The sequence below is a fragment of the Callithrix jacchus genome, chromosome 15 (assembly GCF_049354715.1).
Source record: "Callithrix jacchus isolate 240 chromosome 15, calJac240_pri, whole genome shotgun sequence".
Classification (NCBI taxonomy): Eukaryota; Metazoa; Chordata; class Mammalia; order Primates; family Cebidae; genus Callithrix; species Callithrix jacchus.
Window position 1 is genome coordinate 81,287,491 of NC_133516.1, and position 16,756 is coordinate 81,304,246.

General features: G+C 36.6%; 1 protein-coding gene across 42 annotated transcripts in view; it reads left to right on the plus strand.

Moving 5' to 3' along the window:
• GOLGB1 (golgin B1) overlaps positions 1-16,756 on the plus strand; it is an 86,891-nt gene that overhangs the window by 42,198 nt on the left and 27,937 nt on the right. For all 42 annotated transcript variants that reach the window (XM_078352013.1, XM_035274049.3, XM_078352020.1 and 39 more), the window contains 3 exons: positions 7,173-7,287; positions 9,887-9,960; positions 10,870-16,058. In XM_078352013.1, coding sequence (XP_078208139.1) covers positions 7,173-7,287; positions 9,887-9,960; positions 10,870-16,058 — 5,378 coding nt within the window. The remainder of the gene's footprint in view (positions 1-7,172; positions 7,288-9,886; positions 9,961-10,869; positions 16,059-16,756) is intronic.

Consider the following 16,756-nt stretch of genomic DNA (forward strand, 5'->3'; position numbering starts at 1 on the left):
CATTAATAAAAGAATTCCAATCTTCTTATGTTTATTGCTTGAATGATACATTATTTTCTATCCTTTTACTTTCAACTTATGTCTTTCTTTAAAGTGAATGTCTTGAAGGCAGCATATAGTTGGGTTATACTTTTTTATTTCTTCCGTCCTCTGCTTTGTAATTAGAGTGCTTAGTCCTTTTATTGTAAGTATTGATGTCATTGGATTTAGGTCTATCATTTTGCTTTCTGTTTTTTCCCCTCTGTTTTCTCTTCTTCTTTTTTCCTGCCTTCTATTTGATAATTAGAAGTTTCTTGATTTTAATTTTCATTTATTGATTGACAGCTTTTCCTTGTAAGCCCCTCTATTAAAGATATACTTGACATACAATAATATGTACACATTTAAAGTATGCAGTTTAAGGGGGGGAGTTGTTTATTTCTTTTTTGAAACAGGGTCTTGTTCTCTCACCCAGGCTGGAGTGCAGTGACATGATCACAGCTCACTGCAGCCTTAACTTCCTTGGCTGCAGCAGTCCTCTCACTTCAGCTTCCTGAATAGCTAGGACCACAGGCATGTGCCACGACCCCTCACCAATTTTTTTTTTTTCTGTAATGACAGGGTCTGACTTTGTTGCTCAGGCTGGTCTCAAACTAACTCCTGGGCTCAAGTGATCCTCCTGCCTGTCTCCCAAAGTGCTGGGATTACAGGTGTAAGCCACAGCACCCAGCAGAATTTGATAAGTTTTGACTTATATATAACATATAAAACCATCACTACTACCAAGAAAATGAACATAGGCATCATCTCTAGAAATTTTCTTATGTTCTCTTTTATAAATCTTTTCTCTCACATCTTTCCTGACCTAAACAACCACTGATGTGCTTTCTGTCATTATAGATTTTTTAAAAATTTTATATAAGTTGTATACATACTTTTTTGGGCTTACTTTACTCAGTATACTTATTTGAGATTCATCCTAATGTTTGTTTACCAATAATTCATTCCATTGAATTGTTGAGTATATTGTACACAGCAAAATTTGTGTAACCATTGACTCATTGATGAATAATTTGGGTTGTGGACAGTTTTTGGCTAATACATATAAAGCATTTATGTTTTTTGTTTTAAGGAGATTAAAATATAATAAATCATAACTACCATTGCAGTTACCATTTTTGGTACTTTTCATTCTTTGGTGGTAGATCAGAGGTTGGCATTCCTTTCATATATAGTAAATATTGTAGGCTTTGTGGGTCATACAGTCTTTGTTGCAGGTACTCAACTCTGCCATTGTAGAACAAGAAGAGACATAGAGCAAAGGTAAACAAATGGTTGGGTTATGTTCCAATAGAACTTTATTTATGCAGGCCTCCAAAGTTTGCCAAACCCTGGCTTCATATTTCCATCTGGTATCATTTTTCTTCTATTTGAAGGGCTTTTTTTTTTTTTTTTAAATAGAGACAGGTTCTCACTTTGTTGTCCAGGCTGGAGTGGGCAACAAAGTGTGAACCTGTCTCTATTTTAAAAAATCATGGCTTACCACAGCCTCATCCTCCTGGGCTCAAGCAATTCTTACACGTCGACCTCCCGAGTAGTTGCAACTATAGGCATGTGCCACGATACCCGGCTAATTTTTTTTTTTTTTACTTTTAGTAGAGATGAGGTCTTGCTAAGTTACCTAGGCTGGTTTTAACCTCCTGAGCTAAAATGATCCTCCTGCCTTGGCCTCCCAAAGCCCTGGGATTACAGGTGTGAGCTACTGCACCTGTCTCTGAAGGACTTCTTTTAATTTTTGTGTGTGTGTGCACATGTATGTGTGTGTGGAAGTCTGCTGGTCATGGGTTCTTAAAACACTTTATGTCTGAAGACAGCTTTATCTCACCATTGTTGTTAAAAGATTATTTTTGCTGCCTCGAATTCTACATTGAAAGTTTTGTCTTCTTTCATTTCTGTATTACTCTACTATCTTCTTTCTTGCATTTTTGCTTTTTGTTGTTGTTTTTTTTTGTTTTTTGAGACAGAGTCTTGCTGTGTCATCCAGGATGGAGTCCAGTGGCGCGATCTCAGCCAACTGTAACCTCCTCTTCGCGGGTTCAAGTGATTCTCCTGCCTCAGCCTCCCAAGTAGCTTGGATTACAGACACCTGCCATCACGCCTGGCTAATTTTGTATTTTTAGTAGAGATGGTGTTTCACTATGTTGGCCAGGCTGGTCTCAAACTCTAGTCTCAAGTAATCCACCTGCCTTGGCCTCCCAAAGTGCCGAGATTACAGGCATGAGCCACCGTACCCAGCCCTTGCATTTTGTTTTTGATAAGAAATCTACTGTCATGCATCTCTCTTTTTTCTTCCTCTCTGCTTTTATGATTTTACCACTGTTTTTGAGCACTGGGATTATGATATACCTTGACATAGCATGTTTCTTGTGCTTGGAGTTCACTGAACTTTTTGAATCTGTTTGTAGTTTTGGAAAATTTTCTGCCATTAATTTGTCAAATATATATATATTTTTTCTGACTCCCTACTCTCCTTTGGGAATTCCAATTACATGTGTATTAGATTACTTAAAGTTGTCCCAAAACTAATAAATGGGGTTTTAATTTTGTGTTTTGTTTTTTGAGTTGGAGTCTTGCTCTGCTGCCCAGGCTGGAGTGCAGTGGCGCAATCTCAGCTCACTGCAACTTCTGCCTCCCGGGTTCAAGTGATTCTCCTGTCTCAGCCTCCTAAGTAGCTGGGACTACAGGCACCTGTCACCACACCTGGCTAATTTTTGTATTTTTAGTAGAGACAGGATTTCACTATGTTGACCAGGCTGGTCTTGAACTCCTGACCTTGTGATCCACCCACCTTGGCTTCCCAAAGTGCTGGGATTACAGCCATGAGCCACCGCAGCCAGCTGGCTTTTAATTTTTTAATTCTTTTTTCTCTGTTTTTCATTTTGTTTCTATTTCTTTATGTTCAAGTTCACTCATATTTTCTTTTACAATGTCCAATTTGTTGTTAATCTCATCTAGTATATTTTTGCAGTCTCAAACATATTTTTTTTTCCTAAAAGGTTGATTTGGGCTTTTAAAAAATATCATTCATGTTTTTGTTTTTGTTTTACTTCTTGCATGTATAGAATGTGTCAGTACTGGCTCCGTTTCAGTTGATTATTCTATTCATTGTGGCTTTTATTTTCCTGCTTGTTGGCATGTCTGATAATCTTTGATTGGTTGCTGGACATTATAAATGCTAGATACCTTTGTTTTATTTACATATTTTGGTGCTTTTTTTAAAAATGGAATTCCTTTGGGAGGCCGAGGCGGGTGGATCACGAGGTCAAGAGATCGAGACCATCCTGGTCAACATGGTGAAACCCCGTCTCTACTAAAAATTACAAAAAATTAGCTGGGCATGGTGGCGCGTGCCTGTAATCCCAGCTACTCAGGAGGCTGAGGCGGGAGAATTGCCTGAACCCAGGGGGCGGAGGTTGCGGTGAGCCGAGATTGCGCCATTGCACTCCAGCCTGGGTAACAAGAGCGAAACTCTGTCTCAAAAAAAAAAAAAAAATGGAATTCAGCTGAATTCTTTGGAAATAAAAACTTAATCCTTTCAGATCTTGCTGTTTTGATTTGTTAGGAGGGTTTGAATCAGTGCTCAGTCATTCTTTACTACTGAGACAAGACCTTGCTGAGTATTCTACTCAATGCCCTGAGAAGTGTTTTTTCACATTTGGGTGTAGAACTCACACTCTTTCAGGTTTTGTGTGAGCACCAAGTGCTATTCTGTCATCTCTTCAGATAGATAGTTAGGGGTAGTTCAAGTAGCCTTAGATGCTTTCCTCACATTTATGTGCTGCTCTGTATTTCACTAAACACTTGTTCAGTCCCTTTGCAGATCTGCAGAGTTTTCTCTTTATGTGACTTTTTCCTTTCTGGTATTGTGTTCTGTGTACTGCAGCCGTCTTGTTCTGTCTTGAGTCTCAGCTCTGTCTCATGAACTTACGGAGTGTACAAGGCTCAGCCTAGGTTCCCCTTCTTGGACCACAGCTTGAAGACTCTCTCAAGGCATGAAGCTTGGTCAGTTTTAGGGATCACTTTATTTATTTTCTGCCTCTCTCAGAGATAATTATCCTTTGTTGCTTGATATCCACTATTTTGAAAATGATTATTTCATTATTTTGTCTGGTTTTGGTTGTGATTGTTTCAGGTAGGAGGGTAAATCTGTTTCGTGTTATTCAGTTTTTAGCAGAAGCAAAAGTCCTCTATTGGGTATTGAGCTATATCTTTATACAAAAAATTTTTAAGTGGTTGCTCTAGGAAGTACAACATATATCCATAACTTTTCAGTCTTCTTAGAGTTAATACTGTACTACCTCACTTAAAAGGTAGAGCCCTCATAATCATATACCTTCAGCCTATTCCTTATGCCACAGTTGTTTTATGTATTATATTAACAAAAGTGATAAGCTCCAGTATACAATTTTAATATTTATGATTAAAATGGTTATATATATTTGAAAGACATTAAGAGGAAAATATTGACCTTAATATTTACCCACATCTTTACCATTTGCAGTGCCCTTTCCTCTCTGATGATCAGATATCTCTTTGATTCCATTTTCTTTTTTTTTTGTTTTTGTTTGTTTGTTTTTTGATTCCATTTTCTTTAGCCTCTAGAACAACCCGAAATATTATAGGTCTGTCTGTGAAAAAATTTTCTTAGTTTTTTGCTTATCAAAAATGTCTTTATTTTACTTTTATTCTTGAATGATATTGGTTACTGGATATATACTTCTGGATTGGCAACTTTTCTTTTAGAAACTTTAAACGAGATGTTTCCCTCTTCTGGCCTATATTTTTTCCCTAACAGCTGGTCAGTAGTCATTTAAATTATTGTTCCTCTGTATATAAAGTATCATTTTTCCATGGAGATTTTAAGACTTTCTTTTTATCCTTACCTGTGATGTTCTTAGTTATAATTTTCCTTGTCATTTTCTTGCTTGCTTTTGCTGAGTTTCTTACATATATAACCTTATGTTTGAGAAATTTTTGGCCATATCTTTTTTTTCTTTTTTTTTTTTGAGACGGAATTTCGCTCTTGTTACCCAGACTGGAGTGCAATGGCACGATCTCAGCTCACCGCAACCTCCACCTCTTGGGTTCAGGCAATTCTCCTGCCTCGGCCTCCCGAGTAGCTGGGACTACAGGTGTGCACCACCATGCCCAGCTAATTTTTTGTATTTTTAGTAGAGACAGGGTTTCACCATGTTGACCAGGATGGTCTCGATCTCTTGACCTCGTGATCCACCCGCCTCGGCCTCCCAAAGTGCTGGGATTATAGGCGTGAGCCACCGCGCCCAGCCTATTTCTTAAAATATTTTTTTCTTCCCATTCTGCCCTTCCTCTCTTCTGGCACTCCGATTATAGGTGTACTGAACCTTTTAATATTGCCCCACATGTCCTTGAGGTTGTATTCTTTTTTTAAAAAATTTTTTAAATTCTTCCATCATTAGATTGGATGATTTCTGTTGATTTATTTTCTTCAAGTTCACTAAGACTTTCTTATGTCATTTATAGTCTACTGTTAAGCCTATCTATTGAATTTTTCATTTCAGGTATTACTTTTTTTAGTTCTAGAATTTTAAACTGGTTCATTATTATATTTTCTTTGTACCAAGATTTCATTACTCCTCATTCATTATGAGCATATTCATTTATGTCCTAAGCATAAATAAAAATTGTTGTTTGCTGCTTACAAAATCTGCATCATTTTATGGCTAGAATCTGTTAGTTACATTTTTTCCTTCAGAATGGGTCACACATTCCTATTTCTTTATGTGTGAATAGTTTCATTTTGAATTCAGGATGTGGATGTTGTGTTTTATTTTCAAGATTTTATTCTGTTATTTCTAAAATTTCAATTTCTTTTTATCAGACAGTAAGTTGGACTCGAACTCCAAACTCTCACCTATGATAGAGAGGCATCAAAACTCAGTTCAGTTATTTTTGCCTTAGCTGGGCTGCTTTGAGTCAGCCCAACAAATACATAGTACCATTGTTAAGCCAGAAATTTCAGCTAAGTTTATACATAGGATTCAGGGCTTCTCCTTTCTAATACTCTTTTTTCTTCTCTCTGATCTCTCTCCTCACACCTTGGCAGCTGTGTTTGTCCCAAAATCAGTCTTCTCATTCTTTGAACCAGAAATATCTGTGGCTATTCTATTGGAGTTTTACTTGCTCTGTATAATGCAAATTGGGAACTTCCCTCATGATAAAAGCCATTCATCCCTTGCTATTTGTTTTAAACATCAAATGAAGATTTTGGGTCAAGTATGCTGTAAAGACCCTCATGGCTTAAAAATTCTACAATTGTATGAAGATTTGATAGAATAATACCCATGGAGAATAATATATATTATACATATATAATATAAAATATATATTATACATATATAATATAATATAATATAATATATTTGATGGAATAATACCCATGGAGAATATATTATATATTATTCTCCATGGGTGTATATATATTCTCCATGGGTATATATATTATTCTCCATGGGTATTATTCCATCAAATTGTCATACAATTGTAGAATTGTATGAAATTCTACATACATACATACATACATACGTACATATACATATGGGGGGGGAGAGAGAGAGACATAAAACTAAAGATGTGGTGTAATTAGATATATGCCTGTCCATAGGAAAACTGAAAATTCTGGATGTGTAAATTAAGCCAAGGGAATTTTTATCATACTTGGAAAAAAAAAGTTATAAATCTTCTTTCTTTCTTAAGAGGTACATATTCCTTTGCCTCTATTTCTTTTTGTGGAACCTCTCTTCATGTTTATTCTCCTTCAGGAGAGAGACCATGTTACTTGGTGGCATTAATCTAATCTTTTAATGTTATTTGTGAACCTGAAAATGTTCTTTCTTATCCTGTAGACTTGGGATTTCTATCTTTGTAATCCAGGCTTCAGTCTTAAATTTAAAAGCCAATGAACTTGATATTTGTGTGAAATATTTTATTTCTTTTCTTCAAAGATTACCTAGGCAGATAAGTAGATGTTATTTTTAAAGTATTTTCATGGCTAGAGAACTTTTAGAAGACAGAAATGCTGGAGGCTATCTGGGCATTTAGTGTGAGAATTTTCTACTGGAGAATCATTAATTTGTTGTCTTTCTACAATTTAGGCAGTCACTGAGGAGAATATTGCTTCTTTGCAGAAGAGAGTGGTAGAACTAGAGAATGAAAAGGGAGCCTTGCTCCTTAGTTCTATAGAGCTGGAGGAGCTGAAAGCTGAGAATGGTATGTATAAAAGAAAACCATAATTCTCTGTCTTCTTATCCCACAATTGCCTCTACTTTTATTACTATTTATGTATAACATGTAGAATTATCTGATTCCATGATAATAAAGATTTAGATAGTAGAGCTGGTAACTATCAAAGATAAAATTAATGCACATTATATAATTAGAGGATAGTATCAGTGTTTACATAAGTATAACATTTTACAATATGGACTATACATGCTGCAGGATTTCTTTATAACTCATAATCATCTTGGAGTGGTCATGGTATCCTATGGGAAGTATGGCTTAAACAGGACCTTAATAAGATGATTTTTAAAATAGGTAAAATGAAGAAAGAAAGGGCATTCTGGTAATAAATTTGTGGGATGAGGTAATAGAGATTAGTATAAAGGTTTAAAGGTAGAAACTATTTTGTGAGTGAGTGGTTTATGCTCATGCTGTACCCTGCTTAGAATCCTGCTCCTTTCCTTTAGTCTGGATGATTCTTACTCATCTTTCAGGCCTTGACTAGCGCATTATCTTTTTCGGGAATTTGGTACTGATCCCCAAAAGTTGGGTTAAATGATTTTTTCGTGCTTCCATAACATCCTTATATAACTTTAACATTGTATTAAATGATCTGTTTATATGTTTGTCTTTTTTTACTATATTATAAGTTCCTCAAAGTTGAAATATTAGCTCTTCAAGGGCAGGGGTTATTTTTTTCCATCTTTGCTTTACCGAAAACTAGTATACTACCTGGCAAATAATGGCTGCTGAATAAAGTTTTGTTGGATTAAACTGAACTTAGCATTTTATCCTGTTGGATTGTGTGTGAATAGTTAGTGAGAATGAAGACGTGTTTCTTTTCACTCATCATATGCTTCATTCGGACTTGATGGATTTAGTAGCGTATAGTTAATGATTTATTGATCAAATTCATCTTGGATTAACTGACTACTATGCTTTATCATCTAGGAGTGAGAATGAATAGGAAGTAAAGGTTGTAAAACTTGTATTAAACTTTAGAGCCAATATTTCTAACTCAACCATTTTACAGTTTTCCACTTAGATCTAAATGGAGGCTTATGCACTTATATTAGACGATTCCCACTATTGCTAATAAGTAAAGAACACCACAAATTCAGCTCATTATTTAAACCATTCAGAACACTCTTTTGAGGCCTTATCCATGATGCTTATTTTGCAGTTTTGCAAACAGTCTCTATCCTGTTCATGTGGCTTCATATGATTTGGAGGTATTATATGAGTTCCTTTCCTTTGCTCTTTCCTGCAAGGATCACTGGCCTTAAGGTTTTTTGTATTGGTTTTTATGTCTGGCCTTATAGATTACTTTTACTTTATATGTCATGTTCTTTTCAACTCACCTTTTGCACTGACATTTCTCAAATGGAATCCCTTTTTCAGGTAATCTTGTGAAATGTCTGAACATATTATATACTGTGTCTTGAATTCACTTGCCTCATCTATGGTACCTTTCCTATGTGCCAGGCGCTATTCTAGATGCTGGGGATGTAGCTATGAACATATTAGAGGGGAAGGCAGACTACAGACCTGTCTATACACATAAGAAAATCTCAGAGAATTATAAGTATGAGGCTGAAAATAAAACAGGGCATTTCAAATGCCTTGGAGAAGAGGAAAGCAGAATTAGAGTAGTGGGAGTAGGCCTCTCCAAGGACTTAAAACCTGAATGATGAAAGGGAACAGCCATGCAAAGAGGCTAAACAAAGAAGATTCCATGCAGAGAAAAAAGCAGTACAAATGTCCTCACGTATGAATGAACTCGGTAAGTTTGCAGAATAGAAAACAGGCCAGTGTTTGTAGCAGAGTGAATGAAAAGGGGGCAGTACAAGAAGAGGAGGTTGGAGAATTAGTAGGGTCAAAGCATGAGGGTTCCTATGGGTCACATTAAGACATTTGGATACAGTGTAAAAAACGTATATATTTTTTCCTTTGGTGTATCTGTTTTAGCTTCTCAGAAAGAATATAAGCTTTTTGAGGTTATTGATATCAATGCTCAATATATACACATTGTAATAGAACTTGGGTTAAAACTCAAATGACCTGGATTCTAATCCCAGCTCTCTAAACTAGCTGTATAACCTTTTGGGTCATGTCATTTCCTTGTTTCCTAATATGATAATTGAGGAGACTGGATAGCTCCCTTTTAGTGCTAAAATTTGATATCTTTATGAACACTCAAGAATATTGTAAGTGTAAGTGCTATATTAATGCAAAATATACATTATGAACACAGCAGGATTATGGATATTGTCCTAGAAGTTCCAGATTATGCCACAGAAATAGCTGCTTTATGTCTGTGCGCTGGCATCCTTCTCCTTTCAAACCTTCCACTATTTAGTATACTTTACTCAAGTACATTGTCATTACCTAGTACTGTTTGATCTTATATCTTATCTAATCATATTCTCTTGCCACTTCTTTATTTTAATAAGGCTTTTACCTCTCCCAAACTATTTTGTTTGTTTTTTAAAAATTATTTCATGCATCTTAAATAGCTTCATAGCAATTTTGTTTTTTTACACACTCCACATATATCTTCTAAAGATATTTATGTTGTGACTTTCAGAAAAACTATCTTCTCAGATTACTCTCCTGGAGGCTCAGAATAGAACTGGGGAGGCAGATAGAGAAATCAGTGAGGTAAGTGATATATTCTTAATATAACCAGAACATGAACTAGATTAAGAGAAGGTATCTTCATACCAAAACATGTCTATAATTTTCTAGTGTTGACGGAGAAATATATTACCTACAGAGTAAGATCTATTTAAGACATTCATAATGGTTATTACATCTCATTTATTGTCACTTGTTTCTGAATATTGGAATTCACTGTCCTAAAGCAACATAAATACAGTAACTACTTATTTAGGATTTGATAACTCAGTTTTTATACTGGGTTATCTGTCTCAACTTCTTTGTTCATCCCAGAAAAGTTTCTCAGTGAAGAGATTAGATAAGATTTATTGGGCCTCTTTCCCCACAATTGGCACAGTTTTACTAAGATGAAATATAAAGGGCTCTTTGGAGAATGATGTTTTTTTTATAATCTGAAAATTACTATAAGAAATATATGGTTGCTTAGTATCATTCTCTTGATTTAAGATTATTGTCATCTGTTTTGTGCTTAGTTAGCTGTATTCTTTTAATCAGTAATTCAGTGGTAGAATCATATATGCCCTTGAGGAATAATGTGGCTTCCTAACATAAGTATTGTGTGTGCTTACATTTTTTAAAAAAATAATCAATTAGGAATTTTATTCTGAAGAAAAAAACAGCTTCTCATGTAAGGAGTATCTAGAAAGTGAATTCCAGGTTTCCTTACATCTTATGAATGGGGCTTGACTTCAGTGCAGGATTGGCAAAGTGCCCTTGGAGTTCCAATTGGGAGATACAAACTGATTTTAAAAGGATTTAGCAGTATTATGGTACAACGGAGGTTTTGACTAAAAAGTCTGAGGTTTTGGAAGATGAAATACAAGTTTTTAGTTGAGGTATTTTTTAAATATTATAAAACATTTGATTAAAACTTTTTTTTTTTTTAAATAGATCAGCATTGTTGATATTACCAACAAGAGGAGGTCTTCTACCGAGGAAAATGGACATGATGTTCTAGAGAATACATTTTCTCAGAAACATAAAGAATTATCAGTTTTATTGTTGGAAATGAAAGAAGCTCAAGAGGAAATTGCATTTCTTAAATTACAGCTCCAGGGAAAAAGGGCTGAGGAAGGGGATTATGAGATCCTTGACCAGAAAGAAATGAAACAGATGGAGGGTGAGGGAATAGCTCTAACTAAAATGAAAGTATTTCCTGAAGATACCGGGCAAGATTTTCCCTTAATGCCAAATGAAGAGAGCAGTCTTTCAGCAGTTGAAAAAGAACAGGAGAGCACTGAACATCAAAATAGAACTTCTGAGGAAATATCTTTAAATTATGCTGGAGTAGAATTGCAATCAACAAAGCAGGATGGTGATAAATCCCTTTCTTCTGTATCAGATACTGGTCAGTGTCATCAGAATGAGTTGGAAAGGTTAAAAAGTCAAATTTTGGAGCTTGAGCTAAACTTTCATAAAGCACAAGAAATCTATGAGAATAATCTAGATGAGAAAGTTAAGGAAATTAGCAACCTAACGCAGTTAATTGAGGAGTTTAAAAAAAATGCTGACACCACCAGCGGTGCATTCACTGCTTTGTCTGAAGAAAGAGACCGGCTTCTTTCTCAGGTGAAGGAACTTAGCATAGTAACAGAATTGAGGGCTCAGGTAAAGCAACTGGAAATGAACCTTGCAGAAGCAGAAAGGCAAAGAAGACTTGACTATGAAAGCCAAACTACTCATCACAACCTGCTCACTGAACAGATCCACAGTCTCAGCATAGAAGCCAAATCTAAAGATGTGAAAATTGAAGTTTTACAGAATGAACTGGATGATATGCAGCTTCAATTTTCTGAGCAGAGTACACTGATAAGAAGCCTGCAAAGCCAGCTGCAAAAGAAGGAAAGTGAAGTGCTTGAGGGGGCAGAACGTGTCAGGGATATCTCAAATAAGGTGGAAGAACTGTCCCTGGCTCTTTCACAGAAGGAACTTGAAATAGCAAAAATGGATCAACTCTTACTAGAGAAAAAGAGGGATGTGGAAACCCTCCAACAAACCATCGAGGAGAAGGATCAACAAGTGACAGAAATCAGCTTTAGTATGACTGAGAAAATGGTTCAGCTTAATGAAGAGAAGTTTTCTCTTGGGGTTGAAATTAAGACTCTAAAAGAACAGCTAAATTTATTATCCAGAGCTGAAGAAGCAAAAAAAGAGCAGGTGGAAGAAGATAATGAAGTTGCTTCTGGCCTTAAACAAAATTATGATGAGATGAGTCCAGCAGGACTAACAAGTAAGGAAGAACTTCAGCGTGAATTAGACCTTCTGAAGAAAGAAAGTGAGCAGAGAAAGAGAAAGCTCCAGGCAGCTCTTATTAACAGAAAGGAGCTTCTGCAAAGAGTCAGTATATTGGAAGAGGAATTAGCCAACTTGAAAGATGAATCTAAGAAAGAGATTCCACTCAGTGAGAGTGAGAGGGGAGACGTGGAAGAAGATAAAGAAAACAAAGAATACTCAGAAAAATCTGTGACTTCTAAGTGCCAAGAAATAGAAATTTCTTTGAAACAGACAATATCTGAGAAAGAAGTGGAACTAGATCATATAAGGAAGAATTTGGAAGAAAAGATGGCAGCTGAAGAGCAATTACAGGCTGTGGTCAAACAGATGAATCAGACCTTGCAAGATAAAACAAACCAAATAGATTTGCTCCAAGCGAAAATCAATGAAAAGCAAGCAGTTATCCAGAAGTTAACCACAAGTAACAAGGATGCAGGTGATGGGGACTCTGTAGCACTTGTAAAGGAAACGTTGGTGGTAAGTCCACCTTGTACAGATAGTGGTGAACCCTGGAAACCAGAACTGGAGGAAAAGATACTGGCCCTTGAAAAAGAAAAGGAGCAACTTCAAAAGAAGCTACAAGAAGCCTTAACCTCCCGCAAGGCAATTCTTAAAAAGGCACAGGAGAAAGAAAGACATCTTAGGGAGGAGCTAAAGCAACAGAAAGATGACTATAATCACTTGCAAGAACAGTTTGATGAGCAAAGCAAGGAAAATGAGAATATTGGAGACCAGCTAAGGCAACTCCAGATTCAAGTGAGGGAATCCATAGAAGGAAAACTCCCAGGCACTGACCAGCAGGAATCGTACTCTCCCACTCCGGGTTTTGAAGAACCTTTATTCAAAGCCACAGAACAGCATCACACTCAACCTGTTTTAGAGTCCAACTTGTGCCCAGACTGGCCTGCTCATTCTGAAGATGCAAGTGCTCTGCAGGACGGAACTTCTGTTACCCAGATGAAGGCCCAGCTGAAGGAAATGGAAGCTGAGAAAGAAGAGTTGGAATTGAAAGTTAATTCTACAACAAGTGAGCTTACTAAAAAGTCAGAAGAGGTATTTCAGTTACAAGAGCAGATAAATAAACAGGGTTTAGAAATCGAGAGTCTAAAGACAGCATCCCATGAAGCTGAAGTCCATGCAGAAAGCCTGCAGCAGAAATTGGAAAGCAGCCAGCTACAAATTGCTGGCCTAGAACATCTAAGAGAATTGCAGCCTGAACTAGATGAACTGCGAAAACTCATAAGCAAAAAGGAAGACGACGTTAGCTACCTTTCTGGACAACTTAGTGAGAAAGAAGCAGCTCTCACTAAAGTACGGACAGAGATAATAGAACAAGAAGATTTAATTAAGGCTCTGCATACACAGCTAGAAATGCAAGCCAAAGAGCATAATGAGAGGATAAAGCAGCTACAGGTGGAACTTTGTGAAATGAAGCAAAAACCAGAAGAGACTGGAGAAGAAAGTAAAGCAAAGCAACAAATACAGAGGAAACTGCAAGCTGCCCTTATTTCCCGAAAAGAAGCACTAAAAGAAAACAAAAGTCTCCAAGAGGAATTGTCTTTGGCTAGAGGTACCATTGAACGTCTCACCAAGTCTCTGACAGATGTGGAAAGCCAAATTTCTGTTCAAAATAAAGAAAAAGATACATTCTTAGGAAGGTTAGCTCTTCTTCAGGAAGAAAGAGACAAACTTATTACAGAAATGGACAGGTCTTTATTGGAAAATCAGAGTCTCAGTGGCTCTTGCGAAAGTCTAAAACTAGCTCTAGAGGGTCTTACTGAAGACAAGGAAAAGTTAGTGAAGGAAATTGAATCTTTGAAATCTTCTAAGATTGCAGAAAGTACTGAGTGGCAAGAGAAACACAAGGAGCTACAAAAGGAATATGAAATTCTTCTTCAGTCCTATGAGAACGTTAGTAATGAAGCAGAAAGGATTCAGCATGTGGTGGAAGCTGTGAGGCAAGAGAAGCAAGAACTGTATGTCAAGTTAAGAAGCACAGAGGCAAACAAGAAGGAGACGGAAAAGCAGTTGCAGGAAGCTGAACAAGAAATGGAAGAAATGAAAGAAAAGATGAGAAAGTTTGCTAAATCTAAACAACAGAAAATCCTAGAGCTGGAAGAAGAGAATGACCGGCTTAGAGCAGAGGTGCACCCTGCAGGAGGTACAGCTAAAGAGTGTATGGAAACACTTGTTTCTTCCAATTCCAGCATGAAAGAAGAACTTGAAAGGGTTAAAATGGAGTATGAAACCCTTTCTAAGAAGTTTCAGTCTTTAATGTCTGAGAAAGAGTCTCTAAGTGAAGAGGTTCAAGATTTAAAGCATCAGATAGAAGGTAATGTATCTAAACAAGCTAACCTAGAGGCCACTGAGAAACATGATAACCAAATGAATGTCACTGAAGAGGCAACACAGTCTATGCCAGGTGAAACTAAAGAGCAAGACTCTCTGAGTATGAGCACAAGGCCTGCATGTTCAGAATCAGTTCCATCAGAGAACAGTGCCAACCCTGATGTAAGTGAGAATCTCAGTTCCCATGATGAAATTAATAACTACCTACAGCAGATTGATCAGCTCAAAGAAAGAATTGTTGGATTAGAGGAGGAGCAGCAGAAAAACAAGGAATTTAGCCAGACTTTAGAAAATGAGAGAAATGCCTTACTCAGTCAGGTATCAACAAAGGATGGTGAAGTAAAAATGCTTCAGGAAGAAGTAACCAAAATGAACCTGTTAAATCAGCAAATCCAAGAAGAACTCTCCAGAGTTACCAAGCTAAAGGAGACAGCAGAAGAAGAGAAAGATGATTTGGAAGAGAGGCTTATGAATCAATTAGCAGAACTTAATGGAAGCATTGGGAATTACTGTCAGGATGTTACAGATGCCCAAATAAAAAATGAGCTACTAGAATCTGAAATGAAGAACCTTAAAAGGTGTGTGAGTGAATTGGAAGAAGAAAAGCAGCAGTTAGTCAAGGAAAAAACTAAGGTGGAATCAGAAATACGAAAGGAATATTTGGAGAAAATACAAGGTGCTCAGAAAGAACCCGGTAATAAAAGTCATACAAAGGAACTTCAGGAACTGTTAAAAGAAAAGCAACAAGAAGTAAAGCAGCTACAGAAGGACTGCATCAGGTATCAAGAGAAAATTAGTGCTCTGGAGAGGACTGTTAAAGCCCTAGAATTTGTTCAGTCTGAATCCCAAAAAGATTTGGAAATAACCAAAGAAAATCTGGCTCAAGCAGTTGAATACCGCAAAAAGGCAGAAGCAGAATTAGCTAGCTTCAAAGTTCTGCTAGATGACACTCAAAGTGAAGCAGCAAGGGTCTTAGCAGACAATCTCAAGTTGAAAAAGGAACTTCAGTCAAATAAAGAATCAGTTAAAAGCCAAATGAAACAAAAGGATGAAGATCTTGAGCGAAGACTGGAACAGGCAGAAGAGAAGCACCTGAAAGAGAAGAAGAATATGCAAGAGAAACTGGATGCTTTGCGCAGAGAAAAAGTCCACTTGGAAGAGACAATTGGAGAGATTCAGGTTACTTTGAACAAGAAAGACAAAGAAGTTCAGCAACTTCAGGAAAACTTGGACAGTACTGTGGCCCAGCTTGCAGCCTTTACGAAGAGCATGTCTTCTCTACAGGATGATCGTGACAGGGTGATAGATGAAGCTAAGAAATGGGAGAGGAAGTTCAGTGATGCGATTCAAACCAAAGAAGAAGAAATTAGACTCAAAGAAGAGAATTGCAGTGTTCTAAAGGATCAACTTAGACAGATGTCCATCCATATGGAGGAATTAAAGATTAACATTTCCAGGTAAATGAGTAATGAATCTTTTCTCCTGTAGAGGTAATTGGAAGCTAAGAAAGTGTCTAAACTATTTCTGCTTCCTTTAAGACAATGGGACTAATTTTGACATGAATTCCCATGGAAGATATATTCTCTCTCACTTCTGACTCTTTTTTTTTGGCAAATAACAATCCTGTTACAACTGCATGAACATGAAAAGTTCACATCTTCTCATCTTTCTGTTGAGAGATAGCTGTATTTCTTTTTACTCCCATTTCAACTGCTCTTGTCTGGATTTTAACCACAGTACTCTCAAATTTTATTGCCTTGGTGTACTAGATGGTCTCATCTTTTCTCCTTCCTGTAGTCCACATTAATTCATATTGCATATGCCTCTTAGAGTCATTTTTTCTCAAATTTCAATTTTATATCACTTTTTAAGCTCTAGAACTAGCAATGTCTCTCATCCTCTGTATTCCTTACTTCTATTAGGATCCTTCTGTTCTAAATAGATTTCCTCACTGTCCCATATCAAGATTATCCCATAGATAGGCCAGATATTAGCTTGTCTGGAACAAAGTAGAATAAAATAGGAGAAAATACTACTTTTCAGAGTGTCTAAAACCATGTCACTAAAATAAGCAACACATTTTGGAGTTTACGACTTAAATATATGAACCCTTAGTTGTGATATACCTTTAATACATAGCATTCAGTAGACAAAG